This window comes from Salmo trutta, chromosome 30 (assembly GCF_901001165.1).
Source record: "Salmo trutta chromosome 30, fSalTru1.1, whole genome shotgun sequence".
NCBI lineage: Eukaryota > Metazoa > Chordata > Actinopteri > Salmoniformes > Salmonidae > Salmo > Salmo trutta.
Genome location: NC_042986.1, coordinates 23,292,889 through 23,316,554, shown reverse-complemented (window position 1 = coordinate 23,316,554; position 23,666 = coordinate 23,292,889). Strand labels below are relative to the sequence as shown.

At 47.3% G+C, this 23,666-nt stretch overlaps 1 protein-coding gene across 5 annotated transcripts in view; it reads right to left on the bottom strand.

Annotated features, from left to right (window-relative positions):
* Window positions 1–386: 386 nt before the first annotated feature.
* LOC115168292 (helicase ARIP4-like) overlaps window positions 387–23,666 on the bottom strand; it is a 101,196-nt gene continuing 77,916 nt past the window's right edge. For all 5 annotated transcript variants that reach the window (XM_029723440.1, XM_029723437.1, XM_029723438.1 and 2 more), the window contains 14 exons: window positions 20,207–20,389; window positions 15,516–15,649; window positions 14,710–14,906; window positions 13,788–14,130; window positions 13,034–13,211; window positions 11,265–11,477; window positions 10,931–11,049; window positions 10,591–10,706; window positions 10,218–10,317; window positions 8,198–8,403; window positions 7,201–7,376; window positions 5,006–5,202; window positions 4,263–4,642; window positions 387–4,124 (listed from right to left, as the gene is read on the bottom strand). In XM_029723440.1, the coding sequence (XP_029579300.1) occupies window positions 3,190–4,124; window positions 4,263–4,642; window positions 5,006–5,202; window positions 7,201–7,376; window positions 8,198–8,403; window positions 10,218–10,317; window positions 10,591–10,706; window positions 10,931–11,049; window positions 11,265–11,477; window positions 13,034–13,211; window positions 13,788–14,130; window positions 14,710–14,906; window positions 15,516–15,649; window positions 20,207–20,389 (3,477 nt within the window). In that variant the 3' untranslated portion in view covers window positions 387–3,189. The remainder of the gene's footprint in view (window positions 4,125–4,262; window positions 4,643–5,005; window positions 5,203–7,200; window positions 7,377–8,197; window positions 8,404–10,217; window positions 10,318–10,590; window positions 10,707–10,930; window positions 11,050–11,264; window positions 11,478–13,033; window positions 13,212–13,787; window positions 14,131–14,709; window positions 14,907–15,515; window positions 15,650–20,206; window positions 20,390–23,666) is intronic.

Genomic DNA, 23,666 nt, shown 5'->3' with positions numbered 1-23,666 from the left:
GACAGCTCATGTCACCAAAGCTAATATAAACACTAAAAGCATGCAATAGACAACTATGAATTCATTCTAAATACAGAACAGTAAACCAGTCTCTGTGTAACGATATCAGTTTTGTTTGAACCTGTTTGTTGCTATGGATTGTCGTCTAGGACAGGAGATTGATTTGAGCTATACTCAATTTTGCCCTCTTCATCTGATTTTAGGTAATGTCATCTGATGGACATGTCTCTAGACTATATGCTCAGTTTCAGACACAGTGTCTATTCCCCCCAACCTTGAAAAGAACATCAGTTTAGTGAAAGAGTTACTTATCTTCAACTAGTGCTTGAGAATCTGTGTCATTAATTAGAGTAACTGTTATCAAAGTAAATTCAATTGAAATGCCATTCAAAACATGATTTTATTTTATTTAGAAACTAAATTTTATTTATCTAAAAGAAGACATTGTTACATGTCCATTCACTAACTAGGTACAGGCTCTTCCAGCCATTATTCTCAAGACAGCAGCTTGACTTTAATAAATGGAATTAAGAGAGTCAGTTGGTCGCTGACTGAAATGATTTATAAATAAATACTTAAATTCATGTAGAAATCTATGGGAAAAAAAACAGTTGGTTCAACAACCGAAGACGAATGAATACTGAGGGAACTACCTTTCATTTGCAATTAGGATAGATAGATTCACATGAACATCTGGATGATATGAGCATAAATAAAAACAAAACAAAAGCACTGGATTACATTTTCTATCGGCTAATGAGTGGTTCGACCACCTTGCCTGGTTGGTCCTGAAATTCACACATTTATGGGTCAGACGTCTATTAATATCGCATTTCTCAAGTCACGTAACAAGAATCGACGTGTTCTAGCAAATGAACATAAAAATGTCCCTTACAAAAACAGAACAATAAAAATAAATGAATACATATGCACTGTCATATATAAAAGTGGTACATAAAAAAATTAAAATAACAGCTAAATTAATACCTTAAGTATGGTATGAAAAGATTAACAAGTGTGATGATGTAAGGGTCTCATAATAAACACAATAACTGGAGTTTAAAGCTCTTGCTGAAGAAACTCAAGGCTAGGGACTTGGTGGAGGTGGTGGGCTGGGCTTCCCTCTTCCCAAAGTGTTGGGTAGTTGCCGCGTCCACCAAGGCTAGGGACTTGGTGGAGGTGGTGGGCTGGGCTTCCCTCTTCCCAAAGTGTTGGGTAGTTGCCGCGTCCACCAAGGCTAGGGACTTGGTGGAGGTGGTGGGCTGGGCTTCCCTCTTCCCAAAGTGTTGGGTAGTTGCCGCGTCCACCAAGGCTAGGGACTTGGTGGAGGTGGTGGGCTGGGCTTCCCTCTTCCCAAAGTGTTGGGTAGTTGCCGCGTCCACCAAGGCTAGGGACTTGGTGGAGGTGGTGGGCTGGGCTTCCCTCTTCCCAAAGTGTTGGGTAGTTGCCGCGTTCACATACTAGTTGAAAAGTCAGACATTTCCGACTTGCTAATTGCTTGTAGTTATACACATGCCGCGTTCAACCAGTTAGAAAGTTGGACATTTTTGAGCTTCCTAGTTCCGACTAGCACGTGAATGCGGCATTAGACAGTAGGCGGCCTACGCATTTAATGAGGGGGGCAATAACACAGTCAGCAGTAACAGAAATGAAAAGTTCTGTTGTTTATTAAACAGAACCAGGTCACAGACCTGACTCCCCCCTCTCTAAATCAATGTACCGGTACTTTGAATACTTAACCTTTGTTACACAGTGAAGTGTTAAGCCAGCATCATCTTTACAATGAGCTCACTAAGTCTATAATGACAAATTGTGACCAAATTAGGGAAAGAAACCCTCTTCTCTAGGCCAATAGCAGTTGACGGTGACGTTTGGTCACGTCAGAGAATGATCCTCTCTGGAGAGTGCTTTAAGTTGTACTTTTTTTGGCACAGCTATTTTTGACTTCTCTCAAATGATTTTGGTTTGACAATGATCTCTTGAACCCTGTTTATTTTTTCCGTTGAAATCACATATGCCAAAGATGAGAAAAAGGAACTGAAAACGAGTGTTCATGCTATCCACAAGGCAGAGCGAGTCATTATGACAGAAGTTCTCTACTCTAGAACCAGACAGAGAAGTAGACAGGTGACCCACCTGACCATCAGAGGGTTCATGGGTTATATTTGCATCACTTAGCAAAGCTACAGTAAGACTATGGGTGAGATCCAGGTCCTAGGACTGCCCGTCTCGCTGTTTCTCTACTCCCACTAGGTAACATTCAGAGAGACAGAGGCAAGGCATTTTCAATTCATCTCCCTTCGGACAGTTGGAGCTTAGCAAGATCACAGTTTTCACATCGTCGCCTGTAGACGATGTGTACATTTGAAAAATGTAGATGACATATCAAAAATCGAAATCAGATCTTCCCAAGTGTGATGCCTGTCCCCAAGGTCTGCGTTAAAGTGGTAAATAAGCGTACATTCTTTGAGTTGAAGGTTTTTGACTTGGTTTTTCACCCAACAAAAAGCCTAACTGATTCTTTGAATTGAGTCTCAAGTAGACAATTTTCAGAAAAACGAAACACAGTAAATTCAAGGGCAAATCAAATCGATTTTTGAAAACAGTTGTGACATGTTTAGAGTACGACTACTATATCAAATAATATTCAGTAGCATATAATGACAATCAAGAACAATATCATGTAACTGATATTTTGCGCCATACAATAATTACTACCAACTACGTATATAAAATTGACATATTAACTCTAGTCTATTGTCAGTTAGTTATTAACCTAGTCTGTCATCAACTGTTGGGAATTTTTTTTTAAATAGAAGACAAAGAAGTGATTTGCAGGTCCAAACCCAGCAGTCGCTTGCTTCAATGATTTGCAAAAGCCAGTACAGGACAACATTTTGGAAGCCCCAAGTTCATTTTTCTTCATCATATACGTTCAGATTTGTCGTTTAAATTCTTTTTAAATAAGATATTCAGCATAAGGATTTGGTGCTTTGTCCAGTCTGTTATATTCCAACACAGATTTTCGTTTTCTGAAAGGTGACCATATTGCATATAGGATGGGGAATAGGTCTAGTGGAGGAGATGGGCTTGGTTGTCCCTTCCCTTTCTCTTCAGCACTCCTAGCCCCAGCAACTCCACTAGCTGTCCCCTACAACCCACATGCCTCTTTCCTACGGTTGGAGGCTCTCATTGTCCCATCACCTCAATGACATCATCATCATCTTCATCGTCGTTGTTGCTGTCTGAGCTGCTTCCACCGGCGTTCTCTGCCGAGCCGTGGGCATCAGAGCGACCCAGCCCTGCCCCCATCAGGCCGGAGGAGGAGGGGAAGTGGGAGAAGAAGCTGGAGCCAGCGGGGCCTGGGGTGGCGGCCGGTAGCTCCCCGGGGAGAAGCAAGTTAGGATACATGCACAGGGACTGGCCGTAGGACATGGGGAAACCTGGGGGCAGCATGCCAGCCATACCAGCACCCAGCATGAAGGGAGCTAGGGAGGCCGAATCAGGGGCAGCCGAGGAGGTGTTGGTGGAAGAGGATCTAGGTAGGGTGCCGCCCCCCAAGCCGAAGGGGTCGGGAGTCATGGGGAACATGAGACAGTGGTCACCCTGCTGGCTGTAGGACTGGAAGTAGGGCAAGCCGGCCCCCATGAATATGGGATGCCCCATGGAGCCCAGCATGGCTGGGTTGAGGCCCATGGGTGGGAGGTCATAGCCCGCCACAAAGGGAAACGCCTGTGGGGGCAACTGGGCCGAGGTGCGCTTGCTGGGGGCCGGATGCTTTTTGTTGGCTCGTTCGATGTTGGACGGGGTGGAGGCCTTGCGCTTGGTGCCCATCAGGTCCAGGGCAGCAATGGCATCTGTGCTGGGCTTGGCCGGGGTGGAGGCATCGCTCCAGGGCTTGGCATGGATAGTCATGCTGCTGCCATTGTTGCCCTCTGCCGGCGCCTTCTCCTGTGGAGCCGCTGCACCTGCAGACGAAGCCTTGGAGCCCTGCTGATGCTGGGCCTTGGTTTTGGTTGCAGCCTCGTACCTCTGGAGTTCACTCAGGATTTCGGGGCTGTCGGGGGAGAGCAGGCGAGTCACACAGCCGTTGGTGGAGGCCTCCTCCGATACCTTCTGGGTGTCTGAGGTAGGGAAGGTAAGATAGACGGGTCAGATACTTCTCTAGACTAAACGAAACCATCAGCACTGGATAAAAACAGATCCATACGGACCAAATGACTAGAAACTATACTGACTAAAGGTTGAGTTGGGATTGCTACCTTTGGGTGCAGCAGCTGAGTTCTCTTCCCCTGCCTTGGACTTGCTTGCAGTGCGGATGGCAAATATCCTCCCATCACAAGTCCTGATGTAGGTCCCTTTCATTCCTCTGATGACGTGGATGCTCTCTCCTGCACTGATCCTGGCCTTAACATCAGTTGAACTGTTGGTTTCAGGTATCACGATATCTGTGGTGGTGACGATCTTCTGGACGAATACGCCCGCCTTTTGCAGGTAGTTGACGGGAAAGCCCGAGCTGGAGTCGGAGTCTGCTGTGGGGCCAGAGCTGTGAGACGCCTGGCGAGGCATCATGGGAATTGGAGTCGACTTAACTGGGCGGACACTGGCCACTGGCTTCTCATCTTGTCGGGGGGGTGGGCGCCTGAAGGGGGGTAAGGGAGAGGAAAGATGACAGGGTGGGGTATTGGCAGTCAGAATTGAGAGCGGAGGGTTAAAGATTTTATCAACAGTTTAAACTTTGAAATTCAAAACTTGGTGTCACATTAGGTATCTCTCTCTAGTTCTTCCTGGAACCATGCCAGGAGTGCTACCTTCTCCTGGACCTGTTGTTCTAGGTTTCTTCCTTTTAGGGAGTTTTCCTAGACACTTTGCTTCTGCATTGTTTGCTAATCTGGGTATCTGATGTAAAAAGGGCTTTACAAAATACATTTGATTGACTGTATGCAACAGTAGTATTGTTACTGAGAAAACATGTATGTCTTTGGGGACCAGGGGACCATCTCACCAGTTGCGCTGGCTGAAGGCAGGGATATTTGTGAGGCTCTGGTCGCTGGCGGGGTAATAGTGGGCATAAGAGGGGCGCGTGTAGGGCACCGACGCACGCTTCTCATCCTCGTAGCTCTTCTTAGCGGCCTTCTTCTCGGCTATGGTGAGTTTCATCTCCCGTCGCTCCATCAGGAGAGACTCGTGGTGAAAGGGTTGCTGGAGAGACAGACATGGAGATTAGATTAAGTGTAATTGCTCTCTAAGTATAATATGCTGTCAAGTAGGTTATAATTCTGGATAGAACTGTTAATAAAGTAGCATTTTAATGAGAGTGAGTTCAATGTGGAAACGATGGGTTGAGACAGTGTCTGTCCATGATTCAGCGAGCTAGGTGTATGTATCATGTGGTATCAACTTATGAGTAGACACTATAGATGTGTGTATATAGATATGTATATCTAGTTTGGCTCTAACCTTGGTGACCAGGTTTGGGTAGAGTGTATAATACAGTATGGTGTGCATATAGATACAGTTGATGTCGGAAGTTTACATACACTTAGGTTGGAGTCATTAAAACTCGTTTTTCAACCAAACTATAGTTTTGGCAAGTCGGTTAGGACATCTACTTTGTGGATGACACAAGTAATTTTTCCAACAATTGTTTACAGACAGATTATTTCACAAATAATTCACTGTATCACAATTCCAGTGGGTCAGAACTTTACATACACTAAGTTGACTGTGCCTTTAAACAGCTTGGAAAATTCCAGAAAATGATGTCATGGCTTTAGATGCTTCTGATAGGCTAATTGACATCATTTGAGTCAATTGGAGGTGAACCTGTGGATGTATTTCAAGGCCTATCTTCAAACTCAGTGCCTCTTTGCTTGACATCATAGGAAAATCAAAAGAAATCAGCTAAGACCTCAGAAAAAAAATTGTAGACCTCCACAAGTCCGGTTCATCCTTGGGAGCAATTTCCAAACGTCTGAAGGTACTACGTTCATCTGCACAAACAATAGTACGCAAGTATAAACACCATGGAACCACACAGCCCGCATACCGCTCAGGAAGGAGAAGCGTTCTGTCTCCTAGAGATGAACGTACTTTGGTGCGAAAAGTGCAAATCAATCCCAGAACAACATCAAAGGACCTTGTGATGATGCTGGAGGAAACAGGTATAAAAGTATCTATATCCACAGTAAAACGAGTCCTATATCGACATAAACTGAAAGGCCGCTCAGCAAGGAAGAAGCCACTGCTCCAAAACCGCCATAAAAATGCAGACTACGGTTTGCAACTGCACATGGGGACAAAGATCGTTCTCTTTGAAGAAATGTCCTCTGGTCTGATGAAACAAAAATAGAACTGTTTGGCCATAATGACCATCGTTATGTATGGAGGAAAAAGGGGGAGGCTTGCATGCCGAAGAACACCATCTCAACTGTGAAGCACGGGGGTCATGTTGTGGGTGTGCTTTGCTGCAGGAGGGACTGGTGCACTTCACAAAATAGAAGGCATCATTAGCAAGGAAAATGATGTGGATATATTGAAGCAACATCTCAAGACATCAGTCAGGAAGTTAAAGCTTGGTCGCAAATGGGTCTTCCAAATGGACAACGACCCCATACTTCCAAAGTTGTGGCAAAATTGCTTAAGGACAACAAAGTCAAGGTATTGGAGTGGCCATCACAAAGCCCTGACCTCAATCCTATAGAAAATTTGTGGGCAGAACTGAAAAAGCTGGGAGGCAAGGAGGCCTACAAACCTGACTCAGTTACACCAGCTCTGTCAGGAGGAATGGGCCAAAATTCACCCAACTTATTGTGGGAAACTTGTGGAAGGCTACCCGAAACGTTTGACCCAAGCTAAACAATTTAAAGGCAATGCTACCAAATACCAATTGAGTGTATGTAAACTTTTGACCCACTGGGAATGTGATGAAAGAAATAAATGCTGAAATAAATCACTCTCTACTATTATTCTGACATTTCACATTCTTAAAATAAAGAGGTGATCCTAACTGACCTAAGACAGGGAATCTTTGCTAGGATTAAATGTCAGGAATTGTGAAAAACTGAGTTTAAATGTATTTGGCTAAGGTGTATGTAAACTTCTGACTTCAACTGTATATACCTTGGTGACGAGGTGAGGGTAGAGCTGGCAGGCCTGTGATGTAGTGTGTGTTTATAGATGTGTGTATAGGTGTATTACCTTGGTGACAAGGTGAGGGTAGAGCTGGCAGGCCTGTCTGATGCCTGTCTCTATCTCCTGGTCGGGGTTTAGTTGCACCTGTGACACGTCAGGCTCCTTTTCCACGAAGTGCAGCAGAGACTCCACCTCCCTCCGCGTGAACGACAGCACCGGGTTCAGGTCATCCACCACTCGGTCTTCAGAAAGGAGGGATGGATGGAGTCAAGAAAGGGGGTAACACTGTATGTCTAGGGCAGGGGTGGGCAACTCCAGTCCTCGAGGGCCTGATTGGTGTCACAGTTTTGCCCCAGCCCCAGCTAACACACCTGACTCCAATAATCACCTAATCATGATCTTCAGTTTAGAATGCAATTTGATTAACCAGCTGTGTTTCATAGGGATGGAGAAAACGTGTGACACCAATCAGGCCTTCGAGGACTGGAGAGTCCCACCTCAGGTCTAGGCCATCAACAGCTGCATGAAAAGGTCTCTGCGTGTGACATGAAATGTGGCATAGAGCATACCCTGGCCATGTCTATTTTATTTGTACATTTATTTAAAAAAATACACAATTCTAAGAGTGTGGGCCTTCCCTTTTTGTGTATACAGTATAGCTGACCGACGTGTTACATTTTTAAATTTTAGTCATTTAGCAGACGCTCTTAAGACGCTCTTAATCAAACCCACAACCCTGGTGTTGCAAGTGCCATACTCTACCAACTGAGCCTAACAATGGCAAGCCATGTCAAAGTGCACTTGGAGTGCACTTAGCCTGAGAGGAGTCTGACAGATCACAGGACTGCTGCACTTCGCAGCACACACGCTGTTTTGCATGCTAGTGAAGTGGACTGGGCTGGCTGAAGTGCCCTTAACAGGGTAGGAGTAGATTCAAAATACTGAAAGCAGATGACCATGTAATAGTAGGCCTAGTAGACATGGATGGAGGAAGCAGAGGAGTAGTCTGTATGAAGTCAGGATCCATTCTATTCTGTGTTTGTTTGGTTCGCTGGTTACTCACCAGACATGCCCTGCTTGGAGATCTGTCGGTCGTAGATCTTCTTCTCCAGGGTGAAGTCACAGACCAGGCGGTAGATGTGGCAGGGTTTCTTCTGGCCGTAGCGGTACACCCGACATACGGCCTGGGCGTCGTGACAGGGGTTCCAGGAGGCATCGAACACCACCACACGGTTAGCCCCAATCAGGTTCACCCCCAGACAGCCAGCTCTGAGGATGGGGAGAAGCACACCTCACTGACCTGATGTGTGTGTGTGCCATATATAGAAATATATACATATATAATATATATAGAGGACTTTGCGCGTGTGTGTGTGTGTATATATATACATACATACATACATACATACACACACACACACACACACACACACACACACTTGAAGTCGGAAGTTTACATATACCTTAGCCAAATACATTTAAACTCCGTTTTTTCACAATTGCTGACATTTAATCCTAGTAAAAATTCCCTGTTTTAGGTCAATTAGGATCACAATTTTACTTTAAGAATGTGAAATGTCAGAATAATAGTAGAGAGAATAATTTATTTCAGCTTTTATTTCTTTCATCACATTCCCAGTGGGTCAGAAGTTTACATACACTCAATTAGTATTTGGTAGCATTGCCTTTAAATTGTTTAACTTGAGTCAAATGTTTCGGGTAGCCTTCCACAAGCTTCCCACAATAAGTTGGGTGAATTTTGGCCCATTCCTCCTGACAGAGCTGGTGTAACTGAGTCAGGTTTGTAGGCCTCCTTGCTCGCACACCCTTTTTCAGTTCTGCCCACAAATTTTATATAGGATTGAGGTCAGTGCTTTATGATGGCCACCTCAATACCTTGACTTTGTTGTCCTTAAGCCATTTTTCCACAACATTGGAAGTATGCTCATTGTCCATTTGGAAGACCCCTTTGCGACCAAGCTTTAACTTCCTGACTGATGTCTTGAGATGTTGCTTCAATATATCCACATAATTTTCCTTTCCTCATGATGCCATGATGTCATTGTGGCCAAACAGTTCTATTTTTGTTTCATCAGACCAGAGGACATTTCTCCAAAAAGTATGATCTTTGTCCCCATGTGCAGTTGCAAACCATAGTCTGGCTCTTATATGGCGGTTTTGGAGCAATGGCTTCTTCCTTGCTGAGCGGCCTTTCAGGTTATGTCGATATAGGACTTGAATATAGATACTTTTCTACCTGTTTCCTCCAACATCTTCACAAGGTCCTTTGCTGTTGTTCTGGGATTGATTTGCACTTTTCGCACCAAAGTACGTTAATCTCTAGAAGACAGAACGTGTCTCCTTCCTGAGCAGTATGACGGCTGCGTGGTCCCATGGTGTTTATACTTGCGTACTATTGTTTGTACAGATGAACGTGGTACATTCAGGCGTTTGGAAATTGCTCCCAAGGATGAGCCAGACTTTGTGGAGGTCTACAATTTATTTTCTGAGGTCTTGGCTGATTTCTTTTGATTTTCCCATGATGTCAAGCAAAGAGGCACTGAGTTTGAAGGTAGGCCTTGAAATACATTCACAGGTTCACCTCCAATTGACTCAAATTATGTCAATTAGCCTATCAGAAGCATCTAAAGCCATGACATAATTTTCTGGAATTTTCCAAGCTGTTAAAAGGCACAATCAACTTAGTCTATGTAAACTTCTGACCCACTGGAATTGTGATAGAGTGAATTATAAGTGAAACAATCTGTCTGTAAACAATTGTTGGAAAAATGACTTGTGTCATGCACAAAGTAGATGTCCTAACTGACTTGCCAAAACTATAGTTTGTTAACAAGAAATTTGTGGGGTGGTTGAAAAACGATTTTAATGACTCCAACCTAAGTGTATGTAAACTTCCGACTTCAACTGATATATATATATATAGATATATAGAGGACTGTGCATGTGTGTAAATGAGGGTTTGTGTTTGTAACTAGTGTGGTTTCTAGTGTGACTATACATAAGTATGATTACAAACAAATGATCATTATTTCTACCAGTGTGTTCCTGTGAAGGTCTTTTACCTGGTGGACAGCAGAAAGATCAAGGCAGAGGTGTTCGATGGGTCGTTGAACTGGTTGATGAGCCTCTCTCTCTCTGAAGCAGATGTGCTCCCATCCAGTCCTAAGGAGACAAACCAGAAAAAGGAAGCCAATCCCTTTCTCGAACACACAACAACAACCAGTTTTACCCAAGGGCTTCATACACAGAATGATGGCGAGATATCAATATCCCCAGCAGGTGGCAGTAGTCAATGTAAATCAACGGGAAAAGTGGCACCATGTGATTGGGGAGGCTGAATACATTTGTATAGCTTCAGTAAAAGACACCACTGGACAAATGGAGTCACAGACACCTGGTGACAACGGTGGTTGTCATGGGAACAGGGACACTTACTGTAGTAGTTGTGGTTGCGGACCCAGTTTTGGTTGTAGCCCTCTCTGGCGCTGCCCGCCAGTATGTGCCTCTTGGCCAGGAACTCCTCGATGACTGACAGGGTGGACAAACTCTGACTGCACCAGAAACAGTGGAGGGAGGGAAACGGTGAGGAGGGGTGCTTGGAAATTACAGTGAAACTAATTCAACCATTTGAGAAGTTTGTCTGTCTGTGCTTCGGCCTTAGTCTTTGTGGAATATGTTGCGTTGCAACAGTTGTTTTAAAGGAACTGAAAGGAAAACTTGAAAAACGTAAGATCAAAAGAGTAAAACAACTGTGAGGTCTTGTTTCTGTGCCTACCTGAACACCAGGATCTTGTCTCCCTTCCTCACACTCTCGTCGATCAGGTGGAACAGCAGGACCATCTTAGCAGAGTTCTCCAAGAGCCCAGGTTTATAGTCAGACATGATCTCCTTCGCCTGAGAGAGAGAGAAGATGAGGTAACAGAACAGTTGTGTAATTGTAGTGCACAGTTTAGGGTAATAACCTGTTTTTACTGAAACCTACGACAGTATCCGTTCTGAACGGCCCTCAAGTTGTTTTCCAACCGTCATAAATCCATGATGACTCAACCCCCTGCCACTTAAACTGAATGGAAAAACAAAAAACATGGTAGTGAAGTGTGGCTGCGTACCCATTCGTAGGTGATGACCTGGTTGGCCTTCTCCTGCAGAGCGTTGAGACTCAGCCCTCCGATGCTGTTGGGGTCCTCCGGGGTCTTGCCCTTCTCGTAGGGGGCTGGGCAGTGGGCGTGGCCGTTGGTGATGTCATCCAGGTCCAGGTCCTGCTCATTGGCCAGATTCTCCTTCTGCAGCGCCTCGTACAGCACGTCTGGGTGGTTCCAGATCTGGTAGAGGAAGACATTATTCCAACATTAGGATGACGTCTGAATGAAATGTGGACATGTAGTACACAGCATGTGACATACAGCGCATTGGGAAAGTATTCAGACCACTTGACTTTTTCCACATTGTTACGTTACAGCCTTATTCTAAAATGGATGAAACAGTTCCCCCCCCTCATCACTCTAGTGTGTAGTGTGTAGATTGATGAGGGGGAAAAACGATTTAATCTTTTTTTTTTTTACATAACAAAATGTGGTCTGAATACTTTCCCAATGCACTGTACATCACACGCTGTGTACATCTCCACATTTCATTCAGACGTCAGCCTAATATTGTTATAATACCACATCATTAAAAACTGAACTATTACATTTACATAAGTATTCAGACCCTTTACTCAGTACTTTGTTGAAGCACCTTTTGCAGCGATTACAGCCTCGAGTCTTCTTGGGTGTGACGCTACAAGCTTGGCACACCTGTATTTGGGGAGTTTCTCCCATTTTTCTCTGCAGATCCTCTCAAGCTCTGTCAGATTGGATGGGGAGCGTTGCTGCACAGCTATTTTCAGGTCTCTCCAGAGATGTTAGATCGGGATCATGCCCAGGCTCTGACTGGGCCACTCAAGGACATTCAGAGACTTGTCCTGAAGCCACTCCTGCTTGTCTTGGCTGTGTGCTTAGGGTCATTGTCATTCGCCCCAGTCTGAGATCCTGAGAGCTCTGGAGCAGGTTTTCATCAAGGCTGTTTTACTGAGGAGTGGCTTCTGTCTGGCCACTCTACCATAAATTCCTGATTGGTGGAGTGCTGCAGAGATAGTTGTCCTTCTGGAAGGTTCTCCCATGTCCACAAAGAAACTCTGGAGCTCTGTCAGAGTGACCATTGGGTTCTTGGTCACCTCTCTGACCAAGGCCCTTCTCCCCTGATTGCTCAGTTTGGCCGGGCATCCAGCTCTAGGAAGAGTCTTGGTGGTTCCAAACTTCTTCCATTTAAGAAAGCTGGAGGCCACTGTGTTCTTGGGGACCTTCAATGCTGCAGGAATGTTTTTGGTACCCTTCCCCAGATCTGAGCCTCAACACAATCCTGTCTCAGAGCTCTACCGACAATTCCTTTGACCTCATGGCTTTGGTTTTTGCTCTGACATGCACTGTCAACTGTGGGACCTTATATAGAAAGGTGTGTGCCTTTCCAAATCACAAGTGAATTTACCACAGGTGGACTCAAGTTGTAGAGACATCTCAAGGATGATCAATGGAATCAGGATGCACCTGAGCTCCATTTCAAGTCTCATAGCAAAGGGTCTGATTACTTATGTAAATAAGGTATGTTTTTTGTTTGTAATAAATTTGCAAACATTTCTAAAAAACAGTTTTGCTTTTGTCATTATAGGGTATTGTGTGTAGATTGACAAGGATTTTTTATATTTAATCCGTTTGAAGAATAGGGCTGTAACGTAACAAAATGTGGAAAAAGTTGAGGGGTCTGAATACTTTCTGATTGCACTTCACACATTTATTTCACTCCTGTGTATGACAAAACAGACACAGACAGGCATGCACACCTTGCAGCACACGCAGAAGGCCTTGAGTGGGTTGAGGCTGAGCCAGCCGCTGTTGCCTGCCTCTCTGAAGCGGTTCATAAACTCAGTGTAGAGGGCCCTCTGCAGGGGAGACAGACGCACCATGATCACATGCTCTTCCTTGGAGGGGAGCTGGTCTCTCAGCACGTTATGGCCACGCCTGGGAACAAACACAACCAGAGCTAGACCACAAATATTTATGCCATATAGATCTCTTCTACATTCATGAACAAACACAACCATTATCAGACTTCAACTAGAATATCCATTGAAAGTACTTTTTCGTCCAGGAATAGACTGGGGTGGCAGGTAGGCTAGCGGTTATAGAGGTGAGCCAGTAACTGGAGGGTTGCCAGTTCAAATTCCGGGTCCGAAAGGAAACATCTGGCGGGTAATGAGCTGGCAATCAGAGGGTTGCTGTTATCAACATCCTAGATGCCTTTGCCTGCCGTTGTGTCCTTGAGCAAGGCACTTACCCCCCACAACAACAGCTCCGCAGGCGACCAGTGTGGCAGCACTGCACCTCTCCAAAAACCCTGTATGTGTATGTATGCATGTGTGTTTACGGAGGGGCTGGGTAAAAGCAGAAGTCGAATTTCAGCTGGACCTTATGTGTAATTGACCAATAAAGTAATCTTAAGACTTAATCGGAGAGGGGGAAACTTACCTATAAAGTATAAAGAGAATACTGTAGTAGCAACAGTTCATGTGGGTTATAACCAGCTCTCATTCTCACCTCTGGACGAAGCCTTCCAGCAGGCTATGGAGGATATGACTTCGGTATCTCATCAACCGAACGTCCTGAGGCGTACTGTCCACACACTGCCCGTTCAGAATGGGCCTCTCAAACATGTTACTGAACTCCTGCCTGGTGCCCAGGAAGTCAGGCCTGACAAAGTCCACCATGCACCAGTACTCTATCAGGTTGTTCTGGAGGGGGTATCCTGTTAGGACCACGCGTCTCCGGGTACGAATGTTCTTCAGGGCCTGCGAGGTGCTGGCGTGGCAGTTCTTAATGCGGTGGCCCTCGTCACAGATCACCACGTCCGGGCCTGGGCGAGACAGGGCCTTCTCTATGTCTTCAGGAGGGTAGAGGAATGTCAAGTTAGAGCTATTTCAGGAACAATGGAAGTCCAACCAGTCCCAGATTGCCTAGTTAAATGAAGGTTAAACAAAATAAAAAAGCCATGAAGGTAGCAGGAAGCATTTACTTTATGTTCCATTAATCTAAGTGACTCGTGTTAACGGAGTCACTCGTGATGGAGTCATACTGAATTGATGTCGTGACTGGGTAACTGGAAACTCATGCACTCGTGATGGAGTCATACTAAATTGATGTCGTGACTGGGTAACTGGAAACCCATGCACTCGTGATGGAGTCATACTAAATCGATGTCGTGACTGGGTAACTGGAAACCCATGCACTCATACACACATCCTGGAGCACGTGAAAAATGTCTAACAAAATCTAACATAGGTTCTAACAAAGGGTTAAACATTAGGCTCTCTCAAAATCCAAATGTGCAGATGACCTTGGTTTGATGAAAGAAAAACTGCCATAAGCTGCTGGTTTGAAAACTCTGAAAAGCTCAGGCCATGACTGACATAAGTGTCGATTGACAGGTGTCACTCTGAGGTGACCTTTTTGACCTACTGACCTTTGAGGAGCTCCTGCTGCCGGTCCTCTTCGTCCAGGTCAATGACCACTGGTCCTTGGGGCTTCTTGGACTTCTTCTTCCGGCCCGCCACAAAGCTCTTCTTCAGAGACAGCAGGCGGTACATCTCATACCCCATCAGGAGCACGCCGCCATCCAGCGACCAGTCAGAGATAACCTTCGCTCTGCTGGCCGTGGTTCTGAAAGAGAGCAGAGAGAGAGAAAAAGAGATGAGAGAAGAGAGCGAAGAGAGGGAAAGAAAGACAGCACATCAGTGACAATGTTCCACACATAACAGCACAGGCATGTAGAGACATATTATTTATTTATCTTTAGTTAACTAGGCAAGTCAGTTAAGAACAAATTCTTATTTACAATGTCGGCCTAGGAACAGTATGTTAACTGCCTTGTTCAGGAGCAGAATGACATATTTTTACCTTGTCAGCTCAGGGATTTGATCTAGCAACCTTTCGGTTACTAGTCCAACGCTCTAACCACTAGGCTACCTGCTGCCCCAGTGTATATACTTAAAGATGACCTGCATTATATCTTAATCAAACCCTGTTGCTAAAGGTCTTGATAGTTGATGTACTTTAAATGCCTTACGTACTTCATGTAGTTACACACCTGGGCGATAGATGAGTCATGTTTGTACATTTATTTTTAGAGACAGATCCCTGGCAGTTGTGTGATAGAAGCAGAGCTTCTAGTCACTCACAAACACAAACCATGATCATGGCTAAAAGGCTTCAGCTTTGAAATTGGAGGTAGTGGGATATCCCTGTTCCCAGAGAGGACGGGAAACTTACTTGTGCTCGTCATTCAGGATGTGGACCTTGAAGATGCGCGGGGAGAAGTGGGTGGGGTTGATGTCTGCAGGTAATCCCTCAGAGGAAGGGACCCAGAGGTTAAACTCAGCCAGCCAGTTCTGTAATGTGTTGACCTGTAGCGAGAAGGGTAGTGAGCGAGAGAGAGAGGGGTAGTGAGAGATGGGTAGAGAGAGAGAGAGAGAGGGGTAGTGAGAGAAGGGTAGAGAGAGAGAGAGGGGTAGTGAGAGAAGGGTAGAGAGAGAGAAAAAGGTTCAGAAGTAGAGAGCGAGAAGAAGAGAGAGTGCGAGAGAGAGCGAGCGCGAGGTAGAGAGAGAGAGAGAGCGAGCGCGAGGTAGAGAGAGAGAGAGCGAGCGCGAGGTAGAGAGAGAGAGAGCGAGCGCGAGGTAGAGAGAGAGAGCGAGCGCGAGGTAGAGAGAGAGCAAGGTAGAGAGAGAGCGCGCGAGGTAGACAGAGCGTGCGCGAGGTAGACAGAGCGCGCGCGAGGTAGAGAGAGAGAGCGCGAGGTAGAGAGAGAGCGCGAGGTAGAGAGAGAGAGCGCGAGGTAGAGAGAGAGAGCGCGAGGTAGAGAGAGAGAGCGCGAGGTAGAGAGAGAGAGCGCGAGGTAGAGAGAGAGAGCGCGCGAGATAGAGAGAGAGAGAGCGCGAGGTAGAGAGAGAGCACGCGAGGTAGAGAGAGAGCGCGCGAGGGTAGAGAGAGAGAGAGAGCGCGAGGGAGAGAGAGAGAGCGCGCGAGGTAGAGAGAGAGAGAGCGAGCGAGGTAGAGAGAGAGAGAGAGAGCGAGCGAGGTAGAGAGAGAGAGAGAGCGAGGAAGAGAGCGAGCGAGGTAGAACGAGGAAGAGAGCGAGCGAGGTAGAGCGAGGGAAGAGCGAGCGAGGTAGAGGGAGCGCGAGGTAGAGGGAGCGCGAGGTAGAGGGAGAGAGAGCGCGAGGTAGAAGGAGAGAGAGCGCGAGGTAGAAGGAGAGAGAGCGCGAGGTAGAGAGTGCGAGGTAGAGAGCGAGAGAGCGCGCGAGGTAGAGAGAGAGAGCGCGCGAGGTAGAGAGAGAGAGCGCGCGAGGTAGAAAGAGAGAGCGCGCGCGAGGTAGAGAGAGAGAGAGAGCGCGCGAGGTAGAGAGAGAGAGAGAGCGCGCGAGGTAGAGAGAGAGCGCGCGAGGTACAGAGAGAGAGAGAGAGAGCGCGCGAGGTAGAGAGAGAGAGCGCGCGAGGTAGAGAGAGAGAGAGAGCGCGCGAGGGAGAGAGAGAGAGAGCGCGCGAGGTAGAGAGAGAGAGAGAGCGCGCGAGGTAGAGAGAGAGAGAGCGCGCGCGAGGTAGAGAGAGAGAGAGAGCGCGCGCGAGGTAGAGAGAGAGAGAGAGAGCGCACGAGGTAGAGAGAGAGAGAGCGCGCGAGGTAGAGAGAGCGCGCGAGGTAGAGAGAGAGAGCGCGCGAGGTAGAGAGAGAGAGCGTGCGAGGTAGAGAGTGCGAGGTAGAGAGCGAGAGAGAGCGCGCGAAGTAGAGAGAGAGAGCGCGCGAGGTAGAGAGAGAGAGAGCGCGCGAGGTAGAGAGAGAGCGCGCGAGGTAGAGAGAGAGAGCGCGCGAGGTAGAGAGAGAGAGAGCGCGCGAGGTAGAGAGAGCGAGAGCGCGCGAGGTAGAGAGAGCGAGAGCGCGCGAGGTAGAGAGAGCGAGAGCGCGCGAGGTAGACAGAGCGAGAGCGCGCGAGGTAGAGAGAGCGAGAGCGCGCGAGGTAGAGAGAGCGAGAGCGCGCGAGGTAGAGAGAGCGAGAGCGCGCGAGGTAGAGAGAGCGAGAGCGCGCGAGGTAGAGAGAGAGAGAGAGCGCGAGGTAGAGAGAGAGCGCGAGGTAGAGAGAGAGAACGCGCGAGGTAGAGAGAGAGAGCGCGCGAGGTAGAGAGAGAGAGCGCGCGAGGTAGAGAGCGCGCGAGGTAGAGAGAGAGAGCGCGCGAGGTAGAGAGAGAGCGCGCGAGGTAGAGAGAGAGAGCGCGCGAGGTAGAGAGAGAGAACGCGCGAGGTGGAGAGAGAGAGAGAGAGCGAGATAGAGAGAGCGAGCGAGGTAGAGAGAGAGCGAGCGAGGTAGAGAGAGAGCGAGCGAGGTAGAGAGAGAGAGCAAGCAAGGTAGAGAGAGAGCGAGGTAGAGAGAGAGAGCGAGCGAGGTAGAGAGAGCGAGCGAGGTAGAGAGAGAGAGCGAGCGAGGTAGAGAGAGAGAGCGAGGTAGAGAGAGAGAGCGAGCGAGGTAGAGAGAGAGCGAGCGAGGTAGAGAGAGAGCGAGCGAGGTAGAGAGAGAGAGCGAGGTAGAGAGAGAGAGCGAGGTAGAGAGAGAGCGAGCGAGGTAGAGAGAGAGAGCGAGGTAGAGAGAGAGAGCGAGCGAGGTAGAGAGAGAGAGCGAGGTAGAGAGAGAGAGCGAGGTGGAGCGAGCGAGGTAGAGAGAGAGAGAGCGCGCGAGGTAGAGAGAGAGCACCGAGGTAGAGAGAGAGAGCGCGAGCGAGGTAGAGCGAGCGAGGTAGAGAGAGAGAGCGCGCGAGGTAGAGAGAGCACCGAGGTAGAGAGAGAGAGCGCGAGGTAGGGAGAGAGAGAGAGCGAGGTAGAGGGAGAGAGCGCGAGGTAGAAAGCGCGAGGTAGAGAGAGAGGTAGAGCGAGAGAGCGGTAGAGAGAGAGCGCGCGAGCGGTAGAGAGAGAGGTAGAGAGCGAGCGGTAGAGAGAGACAGGTAGAGAGCGAGCGGTAGAGAGCGAGCGGTAGAGAGAAACAGTGAGCGGTAGAGAGAGAGAGAGAGCGCGGTAGAGAGAGAGAGCGCGGTAGAGAGAGAGCGCGGTAGAGAGAGAGAGCGCGGTAGGGTAGGGGCGCGGTAGAGAGAGAGAGAGCGGTAGAGAGAGAGAGAGAGCGGTAGAGAGAGAGAGAGAGAGAGAGGTAGAGAGAGAGAGAGAGCGGTAGAGAGAGAGAACGCGGTAGAGAGAGAGAGCGCGGTAGAGAGAGAGAGCGCGGTAGAGAGAGAGAGAGCGGTAGAGAGAGAGAGCGCGGTAGAGAGAGAGAGCGCGGTAGAGAGAGAGAGCGCGGTAGAGAGAGAGAGCGCGGTAGAGAGAGAGAGCGCGGTAGAGAGAGAGAGAGAGCGGTAGAGAGAGAGAGAGATAGCCGTAGAGAGAGAGAGAGAGCGGTAGAGAGAGAGAGAGATAGCCGTAGAGAGAGAGAGATAGCCGTAGAGAGAGAGAGAGATAGCCGTAGAGAGAGAGAGAGATAGCCGTAGAGAGAGAGAGCGTAGAGAGAGAGAGCGTAGAGAGAGAGCGAGCGGTAGAGAGAGAGCGAGCGGTAGAGAGAGAGCGAGCGGTAGAGAGAGAGCGAGCGGTAGAAAGAGAGAGCGCGGTAGAGAGAGCGCGGTAGAGAGAGAGCGAGAGCGGTAGAGAGAGAGAGCGGTAGAGAGAGAGAGAGAGCGGTAGAGAGAGGTAGAGAGAGAGAGAGAGAGCGGTAGAGAGAGAGCGAGCGGTAGAGAGAGAGAGCGGTAGAGAGAGAGGTAGAGAGAGAGAGAGAGCGGTAGAGAGAGAGCGAGCGGTAGAGAGAGAGAGCGGTAGAGAGAGAGAGCGGGAGAGAGAGAGAGAGCGGTAGAGAGAGAGAGCGGTAGAGAGAGAGAGCGGGCAGTAGAGAGAGAGCGGGCAGTAGAGAGAGAGCGGGCAGTAGAGAGAGAGCGGGCAGTAGAGAGAGAGAGCGGGCAGTAGAGAGAGAGAGAGCGGGCAGTAGAGAGAGAGCGGTAGAGAGAGAGAGCGGTAGAGAGAGAGGGCAGTAGAGAGAGAGCGGTAGAGAGAGAGGGCAGTAGAGAGAGAGCGGTAGAGAGAGAGAGCGGTAGAGAGAGAGAGAGCGGTAGAGAGAGAGAGAGCGGTAGAGAGAGAGAGCGGTAGAGAGAGAGAGAGCGGTAGAGAGAGAGAGAGCGGTAGAGAGAGAGAGAGCGGTAGAGAGAGAGAGAGCGGTAGAGAGAGTAGAGAGAGCGGTAGAGAGAGAGAGAGCGGTAGAGAGAGAGAAAGCGGTAGAGAGAGAGCGGTAGAGAGAGAGAGAGCGGTAGAGAGAGAGAGAGAGCGGTAGAGAGAGAGAGAGCGGTAGAGAGAGAGAGCGGTAGAGAGAGAGAGAGCGGTAGAGAGAGAGAGAGAGCGGTAGAGAGAGAGCGGTAGAGAGAGAGAGCGGTAGAGAGAGAGAGAGCGGTAGAGAGAGAGAGCGGTAGAGAGAGAGAGCGGTAGAGAGAGAGAGAGCGGTAGAGAGAGAGAGAGCGGTAGAGAGAGAGAGAGCGGTAGAGAGAGAGAGACGGTAAGGAGAAAGTAGAGAGAGCGGGAGAGAGAAGAAGCTGGACGAGAGAGAGAAAGCGGTAGAGAGAGAGCGGTAGAAGAGAGAGAGAGTCGGTAGAGAGAGAGAGAGAGCGTTAGAGAGAGAGAGAGCGGTAGAACAGAGAGAGGCGGTAGAGAGAGAGAGCGGTAAGAGAGAGAGAGAGCGGTAAGAGAGAGAGAGAGCGGTAGAGAGAGAGAGAGCGGTAGAGAGAGAGAGAGCGGTAGAGAGAGAGAGAGCGGTAGAGAGAGGGAGAGCGGTAGAGAGAGAGAATTACCTCAGTCAAGAGATTACAAGATAGATTCACACCCCCCCATTGCATTATGTCCAGTATGTATAAACAGAACAGAGCATGTAAAGAGAGAAAAGAGTACACACTTACAGGAACGATGGCGAGCACGGTGTGGGCCTGCGTGTGTTTAAGCAGGATGTCTATAAAGGAGATGACCTGCAGGGTCTTGCCCAGGCCCATGCTGTGGGCCAGGATACAGCCAAGGCCACTGCTGCGCTTAAACCTCTCCAGAGACTCCACCAGGTTATCATACAGGAACCGGATCCCGCCGATCTGATGGAGAGGGGGGAAGAAAGGAGGAAGAGAGGGGGGGGACAGAAGTAGTGAGATCATTAGCAGATTGATAAGTCTGTTGTTATATTTGTTTGACTGCATTGTATACCATGGCTGTCTCCGTGGGGTTTGGCAGAGGAAGAAAATCTTAATCGAAAGTGCTTTTTAGGCCCTCTTGCGCATATCATCCCGTTAGCGGGATCATTTTCCAGCGAAAACTCCTAGCGACATTAGCATAACGAAATTCAATATATTTTTTTTTTCAAATATAGGGCTGTCTCATATCGTTTTATAGATACACCTCTCTTGAATCGACCCTCGTTGTCCGATTTCAAAAAGGTTTTACAGGAAAAGCACAATATTAGATTATGTTAGAGGAGTACTTTGTAAAAATTGCATCATATGAATTTTCCAACCAAGCACATGCATCACATATAACCAAAAAACAGCTAAATGCAGCACTAACCTTTTACAAACTTCATCAGATGACACACCTAGGACATCATGTTACACACAGCATGCAATCTTTTGTTCAATAAAGGTCATATTTCTATATAAAAACAGCATTTTACATCGGCACCTGACGTTGACTAACTATTTTCCCATAAAATGCGTCCCGGGAAACAGTGCTACAATTTTATAAATTACTATTCGAAAACGATTTTTTTTTTTTATATTGTCAATCTAAGATTTATAGATGAATATCTCTTGAAAACACCTGTCATAACAGATTTTAAATTAACTTTACAGGGTAATCACACTTTGAGATCAAAGGGGATGCGATACCCAGAAAATGAGCTCGAAAGCCTAGCTCGGCGCCATCTTTGAACAATTGCAAATCACATCTGATATTGTATAATATCGCCAATAATCCCTCACCTTTAGTTGTCTTCATCAGAAAGCACTTCCCGATATCCCAGGTCCATGACAAATGTATTTTCGGTCGAAAAAGTCCATGCTTTATGTTCCATTAGCTTCCTGTTGTTAGCGCGTCCTAAGGCTGTAATCAAATGTTGATCCGTGCGCGGCACCTGGCTGACGATAAATGACTGTTTACTGTCAGTTAGGTTCGTTCAAACATGTCAAACGTTGTATAAAATAATCGTCAGGGCCTGTTTCAACAAGAGAGCCAATCAGATTCGAGTGGGACGATTTCATTGTGTTTCAAAAGGTTTCCAAAGGTGGGGGCAGACACGGCCGCCGACGTCACAATGCTGATGGCCCTACTACAGTGACCAATTGCCACATCGTCTCTTTCACTGAGTTTCGACCGCAGAACCCTCAAAACACTTTGTAAAGACTGGGGACATCTAGTGGAAGCACTGGAAAGTGCTCAATTATCATTTTTTCACGTTGTGAATTATAGGTAAGGCTGTGAAGTCGAGTCGACAATTCAGATTCCCACTTCCTGGTTCAATCGGTCTCGGGGTTTTGACTGCCATACGAGTTCTGTTATACTCACAGACACCATTCAAACAGTTTTAGAACATTTAGGGTGTTTTCTATCCATATAAAATAAGTATATGCATGTCCTAGCTTCTGACTTTGATTAGTAGGCCGTTGAAAATGGGAACGATTTTTTTTCAAAATGCGCTGTGGCGCCCCCTATCCTAGGGTAACGTCAAGAGGTTATTAATATGGATCTGGGAAATTGGCCCTATAACTGCTAGACTGCCTGTGCTAACAAGAGAATCCATGGTCCTATTGAGTCAGTGGTACCATGGTTTGTAGATTGATTATGTATGAAGAGAATACGGTTTGATAGGCTTGATATTAGGGTTGGGCGGTACCCCGACTTGCATATCGTCATACCTTCCTTCTCTCACCCTGGGAATTACAGTATTACCAGCTTAGTACACAAGAGGGTGCCAAAAAACAAAAACGCCCATTGAGAGTCTAGTACCAGGATGGTAATAAAATTAGCTAATTTAACAGCAATAGCAAATTTCCATGGAGGCTGGTAGCCTAATATGCTAACGAGCACAAACAAAAATAAACAAATTACAAAGACAGGCAATCCAGCTCATAAAGTTATGCATATATAGGTAGGAGCTATATGTAGACTTTTACTCAAAATCCAATCCAATTTTATTGGTTAGCAGATGTTAATGCGAGTGTAGCGAAATGCTTATGCTTCTAGTTCCAAAGGTACAGTAATATCTAACAATTCCCAGCAAATACCTACTACACAGAAATCTAACAAGTTATCTAACAATTCTCCAACAACTCCCCAATACACACAAATCTAAAGGGGTGAATGAAAATATTTACATATAAATATATGGATGAGCGATGACCGAGCGGCATAGGCAAGGTGCAGTAGATGGTATAAAATACAGTATATACATGTGATATGAGTAATGTAAGATATGTAAACATTTTTAAAGTGGCATTATTTAAAGTGACTAGTGATCCATGAGATAGAAGCTGTTTTTCAATCTCTCCATCCAGATTTGATGCACCTGTACTGACCTCGCCTTCTGGATGATAGCGGTGTGAACAGGAAGTGGTTCGGGTGGGTTGTTGTCCTTGATTATCTTTTTGGCCTTCCTGTGACTACGGGCGTTGTAGGTGTCATGGAGGGCAGGTAGTTTGCCCCCAGTGATGCGCTGTGCAGACCTCACTACCCTCTGGAGAGCCTTGTGGTTGAGGGCGGTGCAGTTGCCGTACCAGGCGGTGATACAGCCCGATAGGATGATCTCGATTGTACAACTGTAAAAGTTAGTTAGGGTTTTGGGTTTTGTCTTCAGCCTCCTGAGGTTGAAGAGGTGCTGTTGCGCCTTTCTTCACCACACTGTCTGTGTGAATGGATCATTTCAGTTTGTCTGTGATGTGTATGCCAAGACCTTAAAACTTTCCACCTTCTCCACTGCTGTCCCTTCGATGTGGGTAGGGGGGTGCTCCCTCTGCTGTTTCCTGAAGTCCACAATCATCTCCTTTGTTTTGTTGACGTTGAATGAGAAGTTGTTTTCCTGACACCACACTCCAAATGCTCTCACCTCCTTCCTGTAGGCTGTCTCGTCGTTGTTGGTTATCAAGCCCACTCCTGTTGTGTCGTCTGCAAACTTGATGATTGAGTTGGAGGCGTGCATGGCCACACAGTCGTGGGTGAACAGGGAGTACAGGAGAGGGCTGAGCACACACCCTTGTGGGGCCCCAGTGTTGAGGGTCAGCGAAGTGGAGATGTTGTTTCCTACCTTCACCACCTTGGGGTGGCCCATCAGAAAGTCCAGGACCCAGTTGCACAGGGAGGGGTTGAGACCCAGGGCCTCCAGCT